General features: G+C 37.8%; 1 protein-coding gene across 1 annotated transcript in view; it reads left to right on the forward strand.

The window, feature by feature from the left end:
* The window catches only part of MTPN (myotrophin), a 43,064-nt gene that overhangs the window by 12,785 nt on the left and 4,870 nt on the right, over positions 1-25,409 (forward strand). The window contains exons 2-3 of the mRNA XM_009638611.2: positions 13,056-13,187; positions 14,242-14,325. Of these exons, the coding sequence (XP_009636906.2) occupies positions 13,056-13,187; positions 14,242-14,325 (216 nt within the window). The remainder of the gene's footprint in view (positions 1-13,055; positions 13,188-14,241; positions 14,326-25,409) is intronic.

Here is a 25,409-nt window from a genome sequence, read left to right on the forward strand (position 1 = left end):
AAACTGAAGCTCAGATGGACATGGCAAGCAAACTAATAGCAAAGACTAGATGTGGACCCAGAACAGCAATGAAAACTTGCTGTTGATGTCTGCAGCCTCTTCCACGGAGATCTAATCTTCTGTATTCAAGAATTTCCCTTCTCAACATCTGTTAACTTGATTTTGGTTTTTTGATCATCTACAGGATTTCTTGTGGATGTTTTTGCTATTTCTGTTTGCTTCAGTAAGATGCCATAAGACGAAGGTGTAAAGGCAACTTGTCTCAAATATTCCCCAAAGCATATGGGGTAGAAAGAAGACAGCTGGGAGAAAATTCCTTGTTGCTCTAAGTTATGAAACTGAGGATGGGGAATAAAAACCCCAGCAGTGTCAAAAAGGCGTTATTAAATATTTCTTACTTGTGAACACAAATCAATAGAAAGGCTTAGGTAGTGTGGTTTCTCTCAGCTGTTAAAGAAGAAACAAAGAACTTCTACATCTTCTGAAATTCTCAAAGTGGAAAGTAGTTACCCCATACAATAAATCTAGGTCATTTGCTTCTGGTCAGTTGTCCACAGACAACTGTGGTCCACTCAGACTGCAGCTGGAAAACTGCTGGAATGGTCAGAATTTGCTGAACCACTGAGCAAAAATAGCAGTAGTCTCTGTGGCAGGCTGAGACAGGATTACATTAATTTATTTAGTGGACTGAAAGTAATTTCTGAAAATATAGAGGATTTACATGAAAACTTGGATCCTGCACAGAATTTTTGCAGTTGCCATGGGAAACTGCCTACTTGCAGTTACAATGAGTTGATTTCTCAGCTTTGGCAGGAACTTACTGCTGGTTTTTAACTGAAGAAATCTGCTTCAAAATCATAAACAATTCACAAGTTACAACACTTAATCTTTTTCCTTCCCCTTCTGCTCTTTGTACTTAACCTAGCCTTTTTGTTATTAGTTACTTCACCGTATTCCACTCTTGCTCTTAGGTTGAATGTTGACCAGGGGCAACGAGGTCATTTTTCTTGTGAATCAGAAGAAAACTTGAGACTCGGTAATCTTGCTGAGCAGAATATTCAGAAAATGGTTGCTTCTCTTTAGGCCTCCTGCATTGTTTGAGTAGTTTTTTGCGTGCATCAGGTTGAGTGGAAATGTGGGATTTATCTTTTTCATCTGCCCTGCCCGATTTTTAGTTCTGCAATCCCTGAAGTGTCATGTCAAAGGCTTTTTTTTTTTTTTTTCCTCTTACAGGAAAAAAAAATGTACAAAAGTTTAAATAATGTGCTGCACTGAATTGTGTTATGACCTGGTCATTTGAATTGTTCTTGTTTTTAATCAATAAAAATGGACAGGAATGTGAAAATGGCATGTTTGTCTAGGGTTATGATGAAATACCCAGAGGCTTACAAAAAAGGTTCTTGTGTCTGAAGTACTAGACTAGTGGTACAGTCATCTTCAGGTTTGTATTAAGACAGCTGATGTGAGGGTATGTCTACTGTAGCAATTTGAAACTGAGTCAGTTTCAGTAATGGGTATTTACCTCTCTCCTCTACCCAACAGAACTTGCTTCAGGCTAGTGTTCCATTTCAGTTACCATAACAAAATTTCTAGAGAAAACTGTATAAATGTTTTGGAAGAAGAGATTAATTTATTGTCCCTGTTACTTGAAGGTGTTTTGAGTAGTGTTAATTTTAGCACTTGAAAACTAGAAATAAGATTTTTAGGAAAAGCCATTAGACCTGAATGACTGAATTCATCTTAAGAGTGTTTCTATCCATAATATCCAAGGATCTGTGAAAGTGCTACCATGGATTTTGGTTGGCTAAATCAGTTTATAACTTGCCAGGAATGATAACTACTTCTTCAAAGTCAGTGTTGCTTTTTAGACCCTGAGACTATTCTATAGAAATAGGGCAGAAAACTCAGTTGAACTACAGCACCACTTCAAAAAAACCTGGAACATTGTGGGATTGTTGAACTGAAGGCCTAAAGTGCAGACTAGGTGAATACTTTTATGTAGTGAGCTCTGTTGTTAAGAACTGGTGTTCTATAATGCTGTCAGATTTCTTCAACATGTTTTACAGAAATACATATATCAGAACAAAAGACACCTACAAATCCAACTTTTAGTCAAGGTTAGCAGTCTGTGAATCAGCTCTTTAGCAGTCATAAAGTGAGAACCAGGGTTACAGAATGGAATACATATGGAACTACTGCAGAGGCAGACTGAGGAGGATGAAAGCACTATCCATCAGGCCATATGAGGAATCTGGGGCTCTCTGGACATAAGCCCAAGGAATGTTTCAATAGTGAGAAAATTCCAATAGTAAGAACACTGAGGTAGTAACATTTGACTTTTCAGTGGTAAACCTCAGCTTAGTTTTCTGTGTTGGCAAAAGTAAAAAATGAGAGCTTGTTTGTGTTTGAACTCATAGCATTCAATTGTAGTTCTTCTTGAGTCTTTAAAGAAAGTTAACTGAAAACCAGGGTATTTGAGGCTCCAGTTCTCTGCTTAAGCAACGGATTAGTGGAAGAAGAATTCAGGGGAGGCGAGTTATAAAATTCTGTTTCTATGATGGAAGATCAGATTGCCTTTTTTTGGTGTTATTTGAATATAGATGAAACAATACTGTAGCCTGTATTGCTTGGACATACAACTTATGTCCCTGGTCACGTATTTTGAGGAATCTGTAACCAATACACAGAGTTATAGAGAAGGTGAAAGCAAAATGGTCCACTGGAAGGAATGTAGAAACATTGCACAAATGTGCAGGGGTTGGAGGTATGACAGCCAACTTCAGCTGAAGTTGAAACTAGCAAGGAATCTCAAGGGCAGTAGAAGGTGCTAGTGCATTGATAATGAAAGGAAGGCCAAGGAAGAAAGGGCAATGCTCCTGGCGAATCTGAGAAAGCAAACATTACGCTCATATTCAAGAGTGGTGAGAAGGAAGATGTAGGTCAGCTGTAGGTAGGTCAGCTTAGCCTCAGTCGCTGGGGAGGCTATGGAGCAAATCCGCCTCCTCCTAGAACCCTCTTGACACTGTCAGGATACAGTGAGAAACCAAGTTGAAATTTGTTGTAAATGGACTGGGTACATGGACTGTAAAGTTGGTGTAAAATTGGCTGGGCTGTTGGACTCAAAGGATTGTCATCGGCAACATCACTTCTAAGTGGTGCCTGGTTACCAGTGGCAGCTATCAGGGGTTGGTATTGGTAGTATTACTTTTTACATTTATTGGTGACCTAGACAATGGGATGCCTTTATTAGTCAGGACAACAGGATAGAAAGAAGTAAAACCATGCAACTGTACAAGCTGGGGACTAATTGGCTAGGTAGGAGCTTTTTAGAAAAGAGCTTCAGGGTCCTGGTGGACATCAAGCTGCAGATGAGTCTGCAGTGTGCCCTTGCATTATTGAAGGCCAGCAGCATACTGGGCTGTACCAGCAAGAAAACAGCCAGCGGGTTGAAAGAAATTTTTCCCTTCTTGCCACTTCTGAACCGGTGTATGAGTACTGTGTCCAGTTCTGAGCTTCCTAATACAAGGAAGGCATTGACATACTGGAACATGTTTAGAGTCGAGAGTTTGGGGGCCATCAGGATTGCTGAGGAAATACGAGGAGATGTTAGAATTGTGGTTTGGGGGTTTTCTTTTGCCTGGAGAAGATAAAGTGAATATTTTATTGTTGTCTTTCTGTTCCAATGCCAGGATATAGAGAAGTTTGCTTAGAAGCGCACAGTGAAAGTGTAAGAGGCAAAAGTTCAAGTTAGAATGTGAGAAATTCCAGTTAGGTATAAGAGAAAAATATTTCACTGTGAGGATGATCAAGCCCTGGGAAGGGTGGAGTTGTATGAAACTCAGCTGGGCGATGTCCTGAGCAGCCTGATCTGATTTGACCTACTTCTGGACAGGATAACATCCAGAGTTCCCTTTCAGCCTTAAATAGTCTGTGACTCCATGAGTCACTAGACTTACAAGCTTGTAGAATTAAACTGTCCTTATATTTTTAGATTATTAGTCAGGTCTCGGGAAGCGTGGTATTTGAGTTTTCCCTCATTACTGTCAGTGTTTCTGACCCACGGATTAGGTATGTAAAAACATCATCTTAAGTTTTTACTGTTACAGCAAGTTGAATAAGGGCAGAAGTTTTTGTTTGACTTAAGATATTCTTAAGCTCACAGTTATTTTAGACATTGTATAATGATTTACCTTGAAGAATAAAAGTATGTAGAAAACTGTTTTTTTTTTCAGTTATTTCTGCTGTATTGTTTTTAAGGATTCTCAGTCAAGGTGTTTAGATCTGCAGTGCTAGAGAGGTAACTTTTGGATTAGATGAGCCTCAGAGCTGGCATGTGACAGCAGTAAACAGTTGAAAAGGCTATGAATATACAGCTGAAACAAACACAGGTTAAGCAGTGAACTTTGGCTTAAGTACTTAAAATACAACCATTTTGAGAATACAGGTAGAATGACTAAGATAGCTAAATGTATTTTTATCTTCAGAGTACTTAGGTTGTTTGGTTTTGGTGTTTGGTTTTTTTTTTTTTTTTTAAATAGTCTTTATGGAAATGGATGAATCTGGAATAAGTAATACTGGAGAATGATTGACAGGGTGTGAGCTGACTCAAACTTTTGAGAAAAGGATGGGGAGTATTAAGAGAAGATCAATACACAGTAGTTCCTCCATACCCCCTACATTCCCATTGTGGAAGTACAAGATTGTCTGGTAAACCCTGCTTGAGTATGTGGCTAAGAACTTTTTTCAAGGTGTAGTTTTGTCCGAGCTTGCTCTCCCTTTAGAAGACTAAAGAATATGTTGTTCTTAAGTAATTTCAAAGCTCAGGTTATGTGTTCCACTTAAAATCATAAAACTTACTCTTTCAAGCAATTAGTTAGGTGTAAAAAATAAAAATTATTTGGATTGGTAGGAAAGATTTCATTCAGTGGATACCAGTATAGTTTTTATTATGGTAAAATATGTCCTCAGATTGTATCCAACAGCATAAATTGTTTACTTCTGCCAGTTTCATTTTATAAAGCTAGAATTAAATCAGGACACTTGATCATGGTATTTTCAATCAGAGAGAGATCTCTGGATTCAGAATATCATGATGTAAGAAAGATTTTATGTTTCAGTTATACATCCATCATTGCTATTGGGTGTATCAAAGCTTATGTAGCGATCTACTAGGAATTTTTTTTTTTTTTAAGTAATCTCATGAAGGTGTACATAGAAAGCAGATGCTACACTGAATTTCACCTGTTTGTTTTCAAATGTTTCTTCCGGCATAAAATCCCAGGATGATTTTTTTTTTTTTGTTACACCATGCACTTTGAAGTGAAGAAAGTTGCTAATGTTGCATAAAGGAGTATTACACGTGATCCTTCTGACATAAAGGCCATGCACTGTGATGTGACAAATAAACAAAAAGGCACAATACCTAAAATTTACTTTCTTTCATCTGCACGTATTTGCCTATTGTTCCTATCCCTGAGGAATATAAATGCTCAAAATCTGAAATGCTTCTGCTTTCCATAAATTGAATTCTTAACATCTTTTGCTGTATATCTGTACAATAAAATTGGTTGGAAATACTTCTGATGAACTTTGTCATTTAATCTCTTTGACTTTTTAGAAATAACTACAACCTTTGTGTGAACAAAGGCCTGCGGGGAAGACAGTAAAATATGAAGTGTTTGGATGCAGTATTCTCAATATAGAGTGAGATATTAAAAATATCTCATCCATAGGACTTAACCTTTTCTTTCTAGAAAGAGGATTTTTTCACCCTTCCTCTTTTCCACTCAGACAACAACAATAAAGTTATTGCTGTATTTAAATGTCAGAGTTGTCTAATACTTTATAAGACTGGCTATCCTTTGTATGCGAAGAGATGGAAGTAATGCAACAGGCTGTACAGTGAGTTCATCTTTTTCCAGAATAATGGAGACAGGAATTACCCAGTAATGTAGCTCTTGTAGGATGCTCCCTGCGCTCCAAGGACATCTGACTGCATGGAATCTGGTTTCCTTCATTAAAACTGGAATGAAAGAAGCGCATGAAATGGGGAGATGAAGTTATTTCTGCATGACAGGATAAGTACAGATGGGGATATGGAGTTGTTACTAAATCTGAAAGAGCATTTTAATGCCACCAGTATTACAGATACTGCTCTACTAATAACAGTTAACCTATGCAATAGGATTTAATGAGGTCACAATTTTCAGTTTCTATTCCTGTGGTAGAACTGCAATGTAAATCCCAGCTGCTTATTTCTGGTGTGTTTAGGTGCCAAATGGTGAATCAGATGAAGTAAGTTTCAGCTGGAAAGAAGAAAATTACCAAGTTAATTTTCAGACTAATTAGTTCCCTCATTGGATTCTTTGTTCAGCCACTAATTCTGATGCAGGGGTGGGAAGGATCAAACTGTGGATAGGAGTAATGATACTGTAACTGCTGCACAGGACAAAATCGACGCTGAACTGAAGGCTGAGCTGTGGCATTAATAGCATGGCAATAATGTTCTAGAGCACACTACTGGCAAACCACAGTGCCCAAGTGAATAGCTGGCTCAGATTCGGTTTCAGTTGGTGTGCCACTGCAAAGTAAGCCCGTGATTAAAGCACATGGAGTATACAGTAGGGATGCTAGAGTGGCACTAGATGAGTTTAGTTTAGCTCATTTGGCTTTAAGTCTTGATGCTTTTGAAACTGGCAGGAACTGGGAAAGGAGGGAGTTAGCAGATAAAACTAGAACCAGGGAGGCGTGGAATACAGTCTGTGTAACAGAGCCTACAGAAAAGGTGGGGGCTGTTTAAGGGCCGTGTAAGTTTGCTGTGGTTAAATAATCTGCCTCCCATATAATGAGCTTTAGAACTTGTAATTTATGACCAAACTTGTTCATTATTGGTGACAGCTGGCTGAATATGAGCCAGCAGTGTGCCCAGATGGCCAAGAGGGCCAACAGCATCCTGGCTTGTATCAGGAATAGTGTGGCCAGCAGGAGTAGGGAAGTGACTGTGCCCCTGTACTCGGCACTGGTGAGGCCGCACCTCGAATACTGTGTTCAGTTTTGGGCCCCTCACTAGAAGGAGGACACTGAGGTGCTGGAACATGTCCAGAGAAGGGCAATGAAGCCCTGAGGGATCTGGAGCAGAAATCTTACGAGGAGCGGCTGAGGGAACTGGGGTTGTTTAGTCTGGAGAAGAGGAGGCTGAGGAGAGACCTTACCACCCTCTACAACTACCTAAAAGGAGGCTGTAGTGAGGTGGGTATTGGTCTCTTCTCCCAAGTAGCAAGTGATAGGACGAGAGGAAATGGCTTCAGGCTGTGTGAGGGGAGGTTTGGGTTGGGTGTTAGGAAAAATTTCTTTACTGAAAGAGTGGTCAAGCTTTGGAACAGGCCGCCCAGAGAGGTGGTGGAGTCACCATCCTTGGAGGCATTCAAAAAAAATGTAGATGTGGCACTCTGGGATGTGGTTTAGTAGGCATGGTGGTGTTGGGTTGATGGTTGGACTTGATCATCTTTGGACGTCTTTTCCAACCTTAATGATTCTGTGATTCAACATTTTCAATGAGCTGATGTCATAATGTGCATTAGGGACCAAGTCAGTGAAATCTGATTCATTATTTTTAACTAGGGCTGCAAAGGAATAAGGAATTAAATTTGACAAAACTTAAAGGCAGCTGTTGAGGTGCAGATCCATCGAGATTATTCTGGGACATCCAGCAGGCTTGACAGGAGGGCAGCTTGGCTGTTAGGGAGCTCCTCTCTCAGCCCAGATACAAAGAGGGGGAATGTGAAAAGTGGTACTGGGGGTGGGTGCCCAGGATGAATGTAGGCCCTTTCCCAAGGTTGGCAGGGATGGAACTAAAAAACCCAAAGCTTGACTGGAGTTAAACTGGAAAAGGACATGAGGCACAACAAGGGGTTTTGTGTAGGTATATTGGCAAGAAAATGTAGAGCAAGGAAAATGTTTGATAGAGGAATGTGGAAGAATTAAGTTCAAGAGTAATTTTGACAGTACTCACTCTAGACATTAGAACAAATCTTTTTATGGGTTGAATTGCTCCTTTCTAAAAGTGGGCGATAGCTGCATTTGGAGGATGCTATAGTGAACTCTACTATTAGTTAGTTAAAAAACAGAGAAAACTCTTGAAAATATTTAGAACTGAGCTGTAAGTTTTTATTTTCCTGCCCTTCAGTGAAAAGTTGATAGCTAGCTTTCAACTGAAGCTGATACTTAAAGTCCTTCTAAATGAATATTCTGCTGTTATCCATGTATGTGAGTTTTCTAAGTAGGATGCAAGATCAATGTGTTATAAAAAAATCTTCTTTCATACTTTCTAGTTTAGTAATTTGAGATTCACAGAGAGACTTTTCTTTACCTCTAATCAGATTTTAATAGAGGGGATAAAAGCAGATACCAACTAACTGCTGGTTCTGATGTTCCATGTGTTGAACCAGTTTTTAATGTTACTGCATGGCTGGTGCTCCAGGTCTTTGATCTGCGAAGAAAAACATTACTGGTGTGGTTCATGCCAGACTTAGCCTTAATTGTCTAAGTAAACTCAATGTATTCTGGAAGGTCATTAAAGAGGTGATGTGTCTTTCCTTTTGCAAGGGCAAATTATTTTCTGAGGCTTTGCACAAACATTTGCACAATTGTTAGTGAATTTGTAGGTCCACTCTAGAAAGTGAAAATGAATAACCTTCTTTCAGAAGAGGTGTGGCCTTTGACTGAAAGTATATTTTATTTAGAAGTTGATGTGATTCTTTGATTCTGACTTACTACATCTCCTTCAAAGTACCCTCATAACTATTAACCTTGTTGCTGCTCTGTTAGACTCTAGAAGATGGCAAAAGTCCCATAAAACTTCCTCGGAGAGTGTTGTCATTTTTTGTCAAATATACATAAGATTTTGTTCCTGTGTAAAGGAAATATCATGCTGCTCTTTGGCACTTCGTGTGGGTTCTGACCATATACCTGTGCAGAGTATGGTCTTTTTTTAAAGGAAACCTTTAGCAGGTATTTAGTACAGTCTTAGTTTCAGCCTACCAAAATATTGGTTACTTTGCTGTCTCAGAGGTCAGTACTGAGAATAGTCACCTGATAAGGTTGCTGATACACAAGTTCATAACATTCAATATGATGTCTTTGGCCAGTATTATTCAAAACCACAGTAATTTCAGGGCTTGAGACCACTTTGTCTCATTCGGTTGATGTAATTAGCCACACCTTCACCAGAGCTGCCTTATTTATTTGAGAGGAGGGTCAAATCTGGACCTTATGCTTAGATTTTCTTTTATCATATGAAGATGTGAATCAGCTTTTGGAGTTTGTTGCTATAGCTACAATATATAATTTCTTTACTAATTACTTGAATTTTCTCATGCACTCTTTAGTCATTCATTTTTTAGATGTCACCATATATAGATGTGTTTCCTATACAAAATGTGATCTGTCGTGGCTGGCCAGTCTTTGAAGACTGAGAACCCAACTGCCCACATAAGTCAACGTCTCTCCCTGGCTTAGCTGAACAGGATATTTCAAGTGGAAAAGCAAGAGAATCTAACTTGGAGTGCTTATCCAGTGAAGACAAAAATCAAAACCCATAGGACTGGATATTCCTAAACTTAAAGGAGAACAGCAGCTTGTTTAGATAATCATTGACAACCTTATCTGGGATGCTAGATGTGTCTCACATCACTGTCTAGCCAAGTAAAAGGTTTATTGTTGCAGCTGTGGTAACTGCTGTCTTTGTCACCAGTGTACTACCAATTTGGATCATGAGGGTTTAAGCAGTTCTCTAACTTTCCCATTTTATAGGTGATTTTATATGCAACTTGTATCTTGGATACTTAATTAAGCACACAGATGGCAGCTGGTGTAAAGACTGAAACTTTGTATCTTTAACTGAAATTCTATTAGAAGTCTGTATTTCCATGCCTAAAGGCACTTTCTCTTTGCAGAAGTGTAACTATAAGGATATTCTTGCGAGTTTTATAATACCTCATCTTTAAGCTGAATAATTTGCAGATAGGGGTAAGGTTTAGGGGTTTTTTAGTTGCCCTATAAAATTTCCACTGAAACTGCTTTGTCTTCCAGCATGAAACTCTCTCTGAAAAAGAATTAATTAATTGTTTCCATGGATACAGATAGAGCTCTAGACCAGTGGTCTCCAAATGTTTTTTGATCACGTACCCCAATCAGTAAAAAAAATTAAGCATGCACCATCAATATCTGTATATTTATAAATGAATTATATACATGTACTACTGTGCTAATTGGTTACACACATTGTAAAACATACCCAAAAATGGAAATTGAAGGTGAGATAAAGATTAAATAAACATTATTTTTACAGTGCAAAAAATATTTTCTTCTCACACCTCAGTGGATTGTCTTGCACATCTCTTCAGGTTTTCACACACCTTTGGAGACCACTGCTTTTCCTATTGGGAGATGCCCCAGGCAATATAAATAGGAGACCTAAAGGCCAGAGAGAAACTGTCTATGAAGAGTGCTGCAAGTTTTCTGACATATGTGTTAGAGACTGCAAGTAAAGCAGGTGCTTGTGCCAGGGTTTGAGCACATATGTGCAAGTAAAGCAGGTGCTTGTGCCAGGGTTTGAATCCTGTGTATGAAGTGGCTTGATTTGTCTTCCCTTCCTACTTCTATATGTCTTGGACTCAGAGTAGGAAAGGCCAAATGAAGTTTGATATACATTCAGTGGTATGTTTTACAGTGGCTTTTCACACCCATGAAACAACTGGATATTTGACTTTGTTTACTGCAGAACCTAGGGGTACTTGCTTTTTTTATATTTTTGTAATCTGTTGAATATCTTTGTTCTGTTAATTTGTAGTCTGTATTTGGGACATCTTTGCAGAATTTTTTCTAGTTACTCCCCTATAAACAAGCTTTCATCATCTTTAAGGGAAACTTAGAAAACTTGGTGTTTGGGTGTTGTGGGCTTTTTTCTGCTTCCAAAAGTTCATTGTTGAGGAGGACTTTATTCCACAACCAGCTTAGAGAACACAGGGATCTGTGGTATATTCTTTAAAAAGAAAAAAAAAGAAATCCTATAGTGTAAGCCAATGAGCCAAATAATATTTATAAGCTTAAGGAAGGGGAGATTTGTTGGACTGACCTAGTCTTAGGACATGATGATTTTAAATTTTGAATGTGAACTTTGTAGCTTTACTGTGTGCTGTTTCAGGAGTTAACTTGATTGTCCTTCTCCCTTACCCCCTTATTTACCATGTCTTAGCATGCATCAGACATTACAGGAGTTTTTAGAGCCTGTTTTGAGGTAGTGATTGTGCGTTTTTTACATGGTTGATTTCCTAAACTTATGCATCCCAATCCTTACGTATCTGCAAACATCATATGTTATTTAAATGCCAGTTGTTTTTTAAAGTGACAGGAAGTGGCAAGGTGCAAATAAGAATATGGGTAGAGCTTAGCTTCCTAGGTAAGCTAGGTATATGCTGCTTCCTTATATGCTTTTCAGACCACTGTAGCTATTTGTATGCTGTTAGTGTGCAGTGATCTACGTAGTATTTTATTTTTTTATTGGAATACAGTTGTTAGCATATCCCCACCAACATTTTGCATTGAAATTCAACAGACGAGAAGGGAGGTTACATCACAGTACTGCTTACCAGTTTGCAGATAAAGAAATAGACCTTCAGTTAGTCATATTGGAATTTTGTTATGAACTATTGTACAGCGTTGATAGTGGTGGACTTTGTTTAGAAGTACAATTTGTTGCTGTTCTGCATATCATAGATAAAAGTAAAGCTATCTTTTTTTTTTTCTGTTGTCCAAGATGCTGAATGTGAAAATGAGTTCCTGACCTCTGAGACCACAGAGTGTACAGTGTTTTAGTTAAAACACCTTAAGTTAAACACTGTTGTGTTGCTTTTGACTTTCAACAGGGTATTTTATGAGAAGAATTGAATATTGTACTGATAGGGTAGAACTCTGGGGTTGTCTTGTTGCTTGGCCAGTAGTATAAGACTCTAATATAGAACATTGAATGCAGAATAAAATTTCTGTCTGATAATCTCCTCTTCCATTCTTAGAAGGGAGATGATGTCTGGAAGATATATATCAAGTCCTGTATTCCATGAACTTTTTAGAGATTTGAGGCAGGAGTGAGGGAACTGGAGGAGCTCTGTAGAGAAGTATAAATTGCTGATGCAGCTGAAATTATTTTGATTGTTTTTCTGTGGTGATGCAGGACTTGAGGTAAAATACAAATTTAGCCACTCCCTAAAATACTAACATTACTTGCACATAAGAACAAGAAGTTACTTACCACATAGCTTGTCAGTATTTGGTTTCCAGTAACTTCTTGTCATTACTGAAGTGCAGCAAATCAGTTTATCCTTAGTTGCACAACCCAAGGTGAAGAAACAAAGCTGATTAGGCACTCACTAAATTAAATTTTGTTTACGCCTTAAGAGGTGTCTCAATCCACTAGTACGAGTGGCATTAGAACACAACTTCCTGTGTCCTGATTTGGTTGACTATCTTCAGACTTTTTTGTCATGTTGAACTGGCAGGTGCTATTTATAAAACAGAACAGACAGTTTCGTAACTGGGCTTTAAGTTATGGAGTCTGTTCTCACTTGCTAGTAGTTATGATGCTGACTTATTTCTATGCATCTGGTTTCTCAGTGTGCAAAGCTTCAATATGAGTAGAAGGAGGTAAAGTAACTTAGTCAGATAACCAGGATCCCAGTTGAGGGGAAGGAGAAGCAAAATGAGCCAACGTGAACATTTTTTTTACAAACTTTAATGATTTTTTTTTTTTTTTTTATAATCACGAGTTACCTAGTGCACTTGAGTACTCACTACACTTGAGATGCAGTGTGGAAGGAGGGACCAAGGTTGTCTTACAGTCTTAAATGCATAGATGAGGGAAAAGAAATCGAGCAAGTTGATTTTCATTGTCCTTGGACAATTACTTAAATATTTGGATGGAACATTCTTCAGCGTATTTGAAGATGCTGGAATTTTTCAAGTTGCTCTTGGCGTGTTAGCTCTAAAATTTTGCTTACTAGATTATGTTTACTTTGAAGGGTGAAGATGTCAACCGGACACTTGAAGGTGGGAGGAAGCCTCTTCACTATGCAGCAGACTGTGGACAGCTTGAGATTCTGGAGTTTCTGCTATTGAAAGGAGCTGATATTAATGTATGTACATCAATTTGCAAACAGGTGTTAGGGTCTTCCCTTCCCCCTGTGCCCCCCCCCCGGCCCCACAGACACACACACAAGGGATTTATATAAGTGCCTGTATGGTTACTGAAAGACTTAAATCAGACTAAGCAAACTGATGCATTTAAAACTATTTGAGAGGTGGTCTCCTAGAGTTTAGAAGCTTAAAATTACATTTATTAAATGTTTTTATTCTTTTTGGATACACTAGGAAAAGTTGTTTGTAGCTATAAAAAGTTACATTTAATTTGACCATGATTAGAAAAATAAATCTGGTAATCACATCTAAAGAAAGTTTGCATGAAATGCATATTACGTTTGGGGAAGGAACTTCAGAAGGCAGCTTTTTGTCATGAAAAGACATGGCTGGGCTGTACTGGCACTTCAAAATAGTGTAGTTCTCCATAAAGTGAAGTTTCTGTATATTTTAGCCATATACCCCAAATGCTGTGCTTTAGAATACTTGTCTGAAAGTTAATGTACAACATATCTTAGCTTTAGTCCTTAATAAAATCACTTGGATTTTTCCCTTGGTGTTGGGAAAGATTCTCTCTTCCTCAGGAGCTCTAACTGGAGAGGAAAAATTATGAACATTTCAATTGCTCCATTTCTTATTCTTTCCAGGACTATAGTTTAGAGAGGAGAAGACAGCCCAAGCAATGTTTCAGCCAAAACTGGCTTCTGAAGTCAGGCTTGCTGAGAAATGGGAGAATTAGGAGTACTATTTTTAAGTTGGGCAAAATTTGTCAGCTGAAACCCTGCAATTTCTGTCATTGGCCTAAAAAAATAGACAAACTTTGAGATACCTAGAAGTCTTGTGGAAGAAATATCTTGCTGTTACCCAACTTTTTTAAACAATGACTTCTCTTTTTAAAAAGGAGAGTAAAAAGTTTGAGGGAATGCATTTCTAGATAATATTCTTAAATCCTTAACTTTTTAATTTTGTTTTGTCAACAATAGAATGAAGGCAAGTGAAACCCTTTAATGCTGTGTGAAATTGTGCTTGAAATAACTGTGTCTCAATTTACAGGCTCCAGACAAACATAATATCACACCACTCCTATCAGCAGTCTATGAGGGCCATGTTTCCTGTGTGAAATTGCTTCTGTCAAAGGTGAGATACAAATGTTTAGAACAAGTTATCCATTAGCAAAATGTATTACTATGTTGGTTTTTTTAATAAGATTATGATGCTCCAGATAAGTTCAGAACATCAAATAAATGCTGTTTATGCTGCTGAACAAGAGAGGATGCTCTGATTATAGAGAAGATAGTTGAAGGAGAAAGTTCCAGGAGTTTTGCAGTGTAGCAAAAGTAATAGTGACCACTAAGAAATTATTGTGAGCTCCAGCTACAGAGCAATTAGCAGCAAATCCGGCAAGAAAAAAAATTCATTCCTTCAGCAGACAGGGAGGAGTGGGATTTAGCTTTGGCAGCTGCTTAAGTGTTTTGTGTGATGGAATCTCCACTGTGAAGTTGCTCAGAGGTGTGGTTTCCCTCTGCTTTTGCCAGATGACTGAAAACCCATCTAGGTTGGCAGAGTGAGGGGAAGTAAAAGTAGGAAGACAAGCTTTCTCTGTTACAGAGCCTGTAAATGTTATCCTGGGGAGAACAAGACTCTGTTTCTGTTCTCCCTTTGACTCGTATTACAAAGGTGATCCATTTTACAAGGCAGTACTTAATTCAAGCAATGTTTTGTCTCCATTTGTATGTGCTGCTTTTTGTTACAACTTGCTTATTTGAAAAGAGGAAGTTAACAGTGCATTTTCGGTATATGAACCCACTTAAATCATTTGGTCACAGGATTTCATGCTGTGTAATGTTTTCATATGCCACTTACAAGGTAAAATGGTTTTCCTTACAGCCCTAGTGCTGCATGAATTTCACTTGTCTTCACTTCTCTGATCCTGTCTAATGTTAGTTATGCCTTTCTGTGAAGAAACGCTGTGACTGTTCATTTGGTATTCAAATGGTACATCTGACTTTCTTAAATTTGTGGACTGATCCTTCATTCAGGGTCCATCATATTCACATGACAAAAAAAGATATCCTTTATCCCAGGTTGCATTTCTTTCTGTTTTGAAGTGGTTTGCATTCTAAATAAGTTGCTTAAACAGTAAATAAGATGCCTCAAAACTTGAGTTAACACACAAATTGTCTGGCAACTAGTAAGGGTTGCGCATTCATTGTTGTCTCTGTCAGTGAGGGCATTAAGGTCCTTCCTGAACCAGCTATTTTTCCACTCAGCTTGTAGGAATGTATTGTACTCTACTTGGTACAATTTGAACTGAATTGGTTAAGTCATAAAGATCAGGCAATCTTACAAAGATGCATGGAATGTTATAAGAAAGTGAACTTGGTCTAGGAGATGAGGTTAGAAGAATGTCTATGAATGTTACTGCAACTGGATAGTTTGGGAAAGCTTGTATTATTTCCAGATTTCTTCATGCAGAGCTAAATGTTGTACCACATCTGCTTCCTTCCATTCATATGGGCTAGCTGATGAAATATTTATGAACTGGAACTTTGTTCATTAGCTCATTCTGTTTGAGGCAGATCTTATATTAAGATTGTATTTCTTTTAATACAATTATCTTCTGACCCTTGTTTTGAACATCTGTTGTCACATCTTGTTTGTAGCATAGTCTGATTTCATATGTTCTTTGATAGCAGATACCTGGGAGATCAGGTAGTTCACCGCTTATTGAAAGTTCTAAAAGTTATTGACTGTTTACTTTGACTATTTGATGTTCTTCCTAGTCACTTTTGGAGTGGGGTGTGTTTTATTGTTACTCCAAATGCAGGACAAATATTGAATGTCTGGTGTTAATTTATGTAAATAGTGGAACTGCAAATGCAAATGATGGACCAATAAGAGATTGTTCCTCTTTACCTGCTAAGATTAAATTTAATATAAATAATTCTATGTTGGATGCAGTTGTTGATTTGGGAATTGAATTGTTTTAAGCTAACATTCTATTCTGCCTTCTACACTATATGAATTGTGGGGATGTCTGTAAACCTTTCATGTGAGACTTCTGAGCTATTGAAAGGAGAAGGGGTGTTCCAAGAAATGTTTTGGATATTAATCAGACATCAAATGCAAAAAATTTACCTTAATAAAAGTACTGAATATGAAAAAGGTTAGCTTAGTCAAGGGGACCTCCAAGATTTTTGTAAACTTTCTGTTATTGTAGAAGATTCATTCATCTGATGGAATTAAGCTGGTTATTCTTTTATGTAGTGCAACAGCACAGTGTTCTTTAAACAATCTTCCACTTAAAGCAGTAAAAGCATTAAAAGTATTTGGCCATAATTCACTTTCAGAGGATAATAAATATGTATAAATAGTAGAGACACTGAACCGAGATTCTAAGCTCTTTAAACTGACTAGAATGATTAGAGTGGCCCCTTGATCTTAAGCTGAAGTAGCCTGGGCTGCTGCAGACCTGTGCTTTCTGTTGTTCATACTGGTCATCATGCAGTTGCACAGTGAAACACAGCCAAGCTTCTGCTAAGCTCATATTAGAAGCCATTTGCACTTGTAAGAGCTTAACTTGGAAAGTACTGGGGGACCTGCACTGGCTTTTAACAGTTCAGTCTCTACAAATGTTTTTAATGCACGTCACATGACTAATACAACTTTCTGTAGATTATACTAGTAGTTGGAACCATTACATCAACTGTTGTCCCATAAAAAGCAGCAATTTCTTTTATGGAATTTCAAGTAACTTTCAACAAGGGTTTCCTATGATAAGGCACAGTTTGTTACTCTTGTTATTCCTCAGAATGGGCTCGTTTGGGGTTCTTAGCTAATGCTTGTCGCACATGGAAGTTGAATGCTGTGATGACACTGTCTAAAATGCAAATGACTTTTTGGAATAGTGAAGGCTGGTGCTTTATCTGGGAATCACTGGCAGCCTCTATACAGCTGAACTGATAGAATCATAAAATCATAGAATCATTTAGATTGGAAAAGACCCTCAAGGTCCAACCATTAACCTAGCACTAGCCAGTCCACAACTAAACCACGTCCCTAAACACCACATTACGTGCCTTTTAAATACCTCCAGGGATGGGGACTCCACCACTTCCCTGGGCAGCCTGGTCCAATGCTTGACAACCCTTTTGGTGAAGAAATACTTCCTAACATCCAATCTTCTAAACCTCCCCCGGTGCAACTTGAGGCCATTTCCTCTCGTCCTATCACTTCTTGCTTGGGAGAAGAGACCAACACCCACCTCACTACAACCTCCTGTCAGGCAGTTGTAGAGAGCAATAAGGTCTCCCCTCAGCCTCCTTTCTCCAGGGTAAACAACCCCAGTTCTCTCAGCTGCTCCTCATAGGACTTGTTCTCTAAACCCTTCACTGGTTTCATTGCTCTTCATTGGATTTGCTCCAGCACCTGTGATGGCTTTACACAGATCTGCATTTGAAATGTGGTGGAATATTTAATGTCATAAAAAGAAAGAGTTGAGGTGATTCTGCAAGGACTAGGATTTTTTTAGGGCATGTATTTGACATTTGGGCTACAAAGCTTTTAATAATCCATTGAAATCTAGCTGATTCACTGGCTGTGATGTGTCAAATTTTGTCCTTCATACACATTGCTCATTTACTGGTATGTTGGGGGAAAATTTCCAAGGTTGGTGTAGCATGCTAGGATGATTTGAAATAGTTTTAATTCTGTTCCTCATCACCCTTTTCAGCATATAATTCAGAATGGACACTGTAAAGACAAGTTAAAAAAATAGTTCTTTCATTGGTCTGGAGATAAGATGCCCCTTTTCTCCTCAGAAGCTCAGTTATTAATTATAAAGCTGGATGGACCAATTTTGTGTTTTCCTTATATTAAAGCAAAAATTGTTATGCTATTTCTATGCATTTATTGGACACACAGGTTAATACTAACTGTTATCGTTCCTTATGGAAAGCTGAACTGTTATTCTACATTTGGGGTAACTACAGGAGAAAGCAAATTAAGATGTTGCTCTTAGTCCAAAACTACTAGCTCGTTGTCCTTTTAATGTCTTCTGAGAAGCGGTAGAAAGCAAATTCTAACTTTCGGATAGTGCTCCCAGCCATTCTTGCTGGGGGCCCAACCAGCTAACCACTTCTTGTTCACCAGGGTTAGCAATGCGTCAGAATCCAGTGGTTTCACAGCTTTTGAGGAAGCAGACTTCCTCTGGGAACTGCCCACATGTGATTTTTTTTTTTTTTAATGTGAAGGCAGTGGAGGGAGAGAGATGTTTCAAATTCTGAAGAGCTCCTTGAAGCACCGATCTAGTTTGACAGTACCATAGCAGGGTAATACCTTGGACAAGCCCTCTGTCTCAGAAACAGAACTTTCTACTTTGTTCTGCAGTATTTGTAGGAAAGTGTTGAGGAAAAGCATAGATAAATCAGGTTGGACTACATCTAACATGCAGATTAAATAATTTTTAAAAAGTCTGGAGGGGACCCCAAGAGGTTGTCTTCAAGTCATTTTTAAGAATGCTGCTGTTGTAGTAGATGACTGTCTGACTTGTTCTCCAAGACCCTCCATCAGCCAATGTCGGTCTTTGCCATTCCTTAATACATTTAACTTCCCATCATGCTGGAGTTCAAGTCCCTAGGTTAGAACTGTACATTGTTTGCCAAGTTGTATCACCACTATTATGGAAGCCGTGGCTAGGTTTGGTCAACTTCTGAATAAAATTGCTGTTGCTGGGAGAGTTGTATTGCATTGCATACCCTACATCTAAATCTTGTAGCTCTCAGTGGCTTGAATATATATGAAATTGTATAATTTGCTCCTTTCTGAAAATCCAAAAGATCTTACTGGCAACCTTAACCCTTACCTTCAATAACTTTGTTTTGGGCATTTGTAACTGTAGGGAGATATTAACATGTTGTTTTCTGAAGAAACAAAGTGGAAAAGTGTGGTATGTGATCTAGAAATGGTGCTTTCCTTGGGCCATTTGAATATTCTAGTGTTAAAGCAGTTTTTGAGGCTGTAGTTTGACACGACTAAACATTCAATGGTATAAGGAGCCTCTAACACTATCACCTCATCAGTAGCCTTGTCAGGATTGATATGGGTCTATGGAGATGGGGGGACCTAATTAAGCAGGCATTGCCTCTGGATGCTTTGTAACATACAGCCGACCTGCAGTCATGTTTAAATCTGCTCAGCTAGATACTTGAGTTGTCTTCAGAAGTTTAATATGTGATTTTCTGAAGCAGTTTTAATCACTTATTGGAGTGCTTGTACGCAGTCTTTCTTGCTGTACTGTCTCATCAGTGAGCGAGATGAGCATGCTGTCTACCGACATTAAGCTGCAGTCCCATGTTTACAGCTAAGCCAATGCAAAGGTTAGTTGCCTGCAGAACAGGTGATGCTGTTCAGTCTTTTAATACTCTTACCTGCATGTTCCTACTGCTTTCTTGCAATAGGCCTGGCGTTTACCCTGTTCATCTGTCCCTAATGCAAGTTAATTTTCTGTAGTTAGGTTCCTGTCAATTGAGGCCTCCAAATTAAAGCTCTGTTGTGTATTTAGTTCCTTGTGTTAGTTTATGGAATTGGAGAAACACTGGTGCCTAATCAAGAGACAGAAGTGAGGTCTCTTCAGTTTCACTTCAGCTGCTGCCTTGGGAATTTTTTCAGTGCTTTTGGCAGTGTGACCTACCTGTTCCAGAGGGTGGTCTCCTGGGTTTGGTTACAGTTTTCATAGAACCAAAACCCAGTTGCTCTGTTTTACTGCTTACCTAGTCTCTATGTTGTTCCTTTGTAAATGTCAGATGGTGTTTGCTTTTTGACATGTACTGAATTCTTGCTCAGCTGTCTCTGTGGCACTGTTTTTTTGAAGGGGATGGATGAATTTCAGATGAAATTTGAGAATAAGAGACATGGAACAGATGGGAAGGATGAAACTGAAGTCCCTTTAGCTGGTCATGTAGTGTCCGTTATACCCACACTTGCCTTATACTATTACTTGGAAAGGCCCAAGTGGTCTCTCTCTTAGCATACTTCATGTTTATTCTTGAAGAACTGTAGAAAAAAGGGAAAATATTTTTGCAAGTCTGTCTGTCATCGTAATTTTGAAAGTCTGGTTCAAATCTTAGTTTTGATATGCTTAAGAAACACCAGATACTGTAATTGGACAGCAGGTACCTGGGATGTTGTCGTATCTGAAGGATTACTGCATCCTTACAACTTCTTTTCTAAGAAAAAAAATTAGTCAATGCTAAAGGTTATCTAGCCCATGTATAACTTTTGCCACAGCTGGTTTTGGTTTTTGTTTTTGGTTTTTTTTTTTTTGCTTCCATGCAAGTCTGTATTTGTTAGCTGTGCAGTATAAGATCTGTGGAAATTTGAATTTAGCTAGAAGCTTAGGTTGGGAGGCCTCTGGTTGGATGTACCTGATCACAGGAAATCGTGTTTGCATGCACAGTTTCATTGCCTGGGAAATGTATTTATAATCAAATATATGCATTTTCCAAGAAAAGAAAGCTTCTCATGGCTTCACTTTAGCAATAAAAATAAAAAATACTAAAAATCTTTATGAAGAAATAGGCTGGGCAAAATCAGAATACCCGTTTGGGTTAATAAAAATTCGGGTTTGCCCTTTCTATGGAAAGTAACATTCAGCTATAATTTTAGGTGGGATGAGACTTTAAGGAGGTGAGAAGTGAAGTGAAATAGATGTTTGAAAAAGGAGCTGTAGCTTCACATTTAATGAGAAGGTGTTTCACTGGTAGAAGTAAGAAAGTCTAGAATATTATGCCTACCAAAACGGAGTATACCATGCTGCCGTGTCTCTTGAGCATTTTCAGGGAACTGGAACTGATTACTTCTGGGTAAGTTTAGATTGTATACACCTTATTTCCTACATCTTTCACCACTGCCCTAAGAATGCATTAAATTGTCATGAGTCAACCATGGCTCCAAATTATGTCACAGTAACATTTTTTAAACTACCAGCTGATTCTGTAGCATTTGGCTACATATTAAAACTGGAGCGATTGAAAACTGCAGGAGAGCTCCTTCCTTGATCTTGTGTGTGTTATAACTCTTATTCTAGCTATTCAAATTGCTGTCTCTAGAGAGGTATTAAGAGCTCCCTAAACCAAGTGATTTAGCTCTAAGTTTCGTTTTAGAATCCATACAAGTGTTTAAAGTGTGATCTTCTGTGAAAGGCAGGTAATCCCATAACGCTTGCTTTTAACTTGGAAAGTACGTTCATCAAAAATGGTGAATGAAGTACTGTGAAGAATCATTTCATGGAATTTCCTGGTGTGTTTTACAGGAAGTATTCAAAATGTGATTTTAATATTTATTAGTGGTTGCAAATGAGTGCTCTAGCAGGTTTTAGTAGTAATTTTGCACCTTCAGAAAGCAAACAGCTCTATAGTGCTGGTTTTACTCTTTGGTAGATCCTTTGTTCAGTATTGAAGTTGTTGATAATGTTTTGGGGTTCTTTTCAGGTTGTGACCTTTTGTAATGGTTGCATGGATTTAACCCCCAGTATTTTGGTTTTATTTGTTTTTTTTCTATTCATGAAGCATAGCAAAAAACCATTTGGTTGAATTATGGTTGTATGATTAAAATACTCTGAACTGTTGCTTCACATATTACCATAATTTGTGTTGGTATTCAAGTTCAGACATGTCATCCAATATGAAAAAACAGATATAACAACATACAGTTACTTTTCATAAATTAAACAACTTTCATTCTTTAAAACAAAATTAAATTTATGTGACTTTGCTCTCGTAATTACACTGCATACATAGGATTACTGATAAACACCTAACATGACTTATGGGTAGATATACTCTTACAAAGGTTCTTTCTGAAAGGGGCCACTGTCACACACTTTCTTCTGAAGTCAGCATTTTGGTGAGGACTTCATGATGCCTTGTTTAGATGTTTTAATTTTGGTATCAGCAATGCTCAGTTTGATTTATTACACTACAAGAAATTTAGATGCAGTTTGAATACTTCAAAAGTTGAGATTACAAATCATTGAGTGTTTTCAAGCACTGGTGGTGTGTTAATTATAGTGATCAGCCATAATCAATTACTGCCATGATTTTGACACATTGCTGAATGGTTTTCATCATAGCATAGTTGTGGCCATCTCTGATGGTTCAGGCCAGCCCAATATCAACTAAAATAAAATATTGATAATGTGGTAAATTAAACTTAAAGATCAAAATCAAAGTTTTTGTTGGCATGTTTAAAATATTCAAATAGTGTCACCCTTCCCAAACCTATAGGGATTAAAGCTCCAGTGTTGTCCTGTGAGGAGCAGGGAATTGGACTCAATCCCTATGGGTCCATGCCAACTTGATATGTTCTATGATCCTATGAAATTGCCTATATGTTATGAAACTGTAAAACATACTTAAGTGGGGGGAAAAAATTAAAATGTGAGGTTTTATACTTGAAACTCTTCTGTACGTTAGGGGACTCTTTACCTTCCATTTGGGCACAAGATCTTAATGTTTAGGTTAACAAACAGCTGCTACATGTATGCTAGATCAGCCTCCGAAAAACTTAATTCACCTACTGTTAACAGTAGGTAATAATACAGCGTCGTATTAATCCTCAAAAATTGAACATTCCTAAGTACTGAGATACACAATGGGTGAAGATGGTTTTTACTGCCCTCAACAAGGGATGGGTGAATTTACTAAAGTAAAATGAATCCAATCTTAAGGTGTTATGGCTACCAGAAGTAGCGTAAACTCTCTAGGTCAGAGTTGGGATGTGCTTTTCTAATAAATATTTTTTTAGTCAGATCTGAATACTGTATCCTTGAAACATATCTTCTGAAGAATTAATTTTACATATTCCTGCAAAACTGCCCTTTTTTATAATCCTTCCTTTTTAAACGATCAGGCCTTACTTATACAGTGTATAGCCTAGAAACACTTTTGGGTAATCTTAGCATATCTTTCAAGTTTATGAAAATGTATAGAATATCATACCATAGACATCCTGAAGAATAGACCTATGGAGGTTGGAAGAGTAATAGCTAAAACTGCTCCATCAGCATCTGAGTTTCAGTTAAAAATGTTGGTTTGCTCTGACTTACTGTAATATATGAAAGTAATTAGCTTTAGTCTAAAGAGCACTTCCTGCTTTAAAGTTCAAAGGTAGGGCTTGTCTTACTCCTACATTAACAGTAGTTAATTCTTTTTATTAATGTTAAGATTTTTTTTCCCAGGAACTTGAGGCATATTAAAATAGCCTTTGTAATTTTAAACAGTAAAATGGTTTGCAGCATGCTGTGACTTCAAAGTGAAGTAGAAATGTCATATCTTGTGTTTGTTTTTTCACTTTTGCCTTTTCGGTGTTATTAAAAATGTTAAATGACATAATAATATTGGAAGATATTCTATTATTAGAGAGGAAATAAATTTTTAGTAGCTTTTGACAAAGTCGGAACTGAATTGTCTTCCAAAGTACCAAGTTTTTATTTTGCTCATGTTATGTAACTGCCTTCTACAAAACAAAATTACAGATAAAGTAATGAGTACTAAGAGTGGGACTGAAGCAACATCAGTTGCTGTATTTCGGTTTGCTTTTAGTTTTTTCAGGGGTAGTGGATTTAAGGGATGCCTATTTGAAAAGCAGAAAGAGATACATATATACACACATTAAATTATACATATAAAAAAATCCAAATTGTTCCCTGTTTTTCTTTAGTAATCTTATATTTGATTTTGTAATGTAAAAAGATTTTTTTAGTGTAAGAGAAACCAATATCAATATCAGTAGACAATCAAAGCATTTTGAATGCTTCTAATGGATGAGATTGTCATGAAACCTCCCCAGTTTTTTGTTCAGCATGGCATCATGCAGTGTGGAATATCCCTTCGGTCGGTTGGTCCTGTCTGTGTTCCCTCCCAGCCTTTTGTGTTCTCCACCCCCCAACCTCCTTGCTGGTAGGGCAGTATAAGAAGCTGAAAAGTCTTTGACTTAGTGTAAGCACTGCTCAGCGACAACTAAAACATCAGGATGTTATCAATGTTATTCTCATCCTAAATCTAAACCACAGCCCTATACCAGCTACCAGGAAGAAAATTAACTTTATCCCAGCCAAAATGAGTACAGTATTTTAAGAAAAGAATATACTGCAAACATAAAGTGTTAATAGCTTTTACTTTGGGGAAGTAGAGAATACTGTGGAATTATTTTACTTTTATGCACTTTTCATTAAAGTTGCTTCCAGGCACTGTTGTACTTCTGAAAATTAAAGTTCTCTTGACCTGAACTTTGATTTCCTTCACATTCTATTGAATACAGGTGGGACTCTTTCTGCCTAACTAAGAGGCCATTTTCCTAATTTATTAACACTGAGTTTATTAAACAGTGTCCTCCTTAGGTAGTTATGACCCTCTTATCCTACATTCAGTGAAGCTTGTTTAGAAACTTAGGTCTTGTGAGTCTAACTTTTCTGAAGCACAAATGTGCGTGAGGGTGGAAAGCAGTCCTACGTCTAAACTAGAAGTTCTCTTTATACTTCAAAGTTACTTCAGTTAACAGTTATCTTTTATGCTCTAAATGCTGATACATTGGTGGAGAGTTTTATAAGTTAAAGTTCTTCAAACTATGATTCAAGATGAATACTGGTAGGTCAGTTCAATTTTTCCTTCAAGCGTAAGTTCCTTCAGGTTTTGAGAGCTTAATGTGAAAAACAGCTTTGAATCCCATTTGATTTCCACATGGACTCTAATCTGAGAGTGCTATCTAAGCAGTAGAAATAATCAACACCTACAAAAGAAACCTTTCTTCTCCCAGGACAAGTAAGATAACTGTTGAATACCTGTTAAATCTCTCAGGGTTATTTTTAGGGGAAAATAATGTTTCACAAGTAATGGGTTTCAGTGGTTTCAGCCAAAGTGTGTGTCTACAGTGACCAACTAATTTCTTGGGAACAGACCAATTCAGCTCACCACCGTACCCAACAGAACAGTGATATTGCAACATACTGCATACTGTTTGGGTCAAGGATGTTACATAGTGACAGAAGGGACGTAAATGTTATGATTGCTTTTGTCACTGGAGTGAATTTATTGTATATGCACAAAATGGGTGCCTGTATTCTGCTACCTGAAAGGTACTAGAGAAAGTGAGCTGCCTGGAGGGAATTATTGCAATTATAAGTATCCCTCTCTGAGTTCTTTACTGGAATTCTCAAGACAATT

This window comes from Egretta garzetta, unplaced genomic scaffold, assembly GCF_000687185.1.
Source record: "Egretta garzetta isolate BGI_Z169 unplaced genomic scaffold, ASM68718v1 scaffold180, whole genome shotgun sequence".
Classification (NCBI taxonomy): Eukaryota; Metazoa; Chordata; class Aves; order Pelecaniformes; family Ardeidae; genus Egretta; species Egretta garzetta.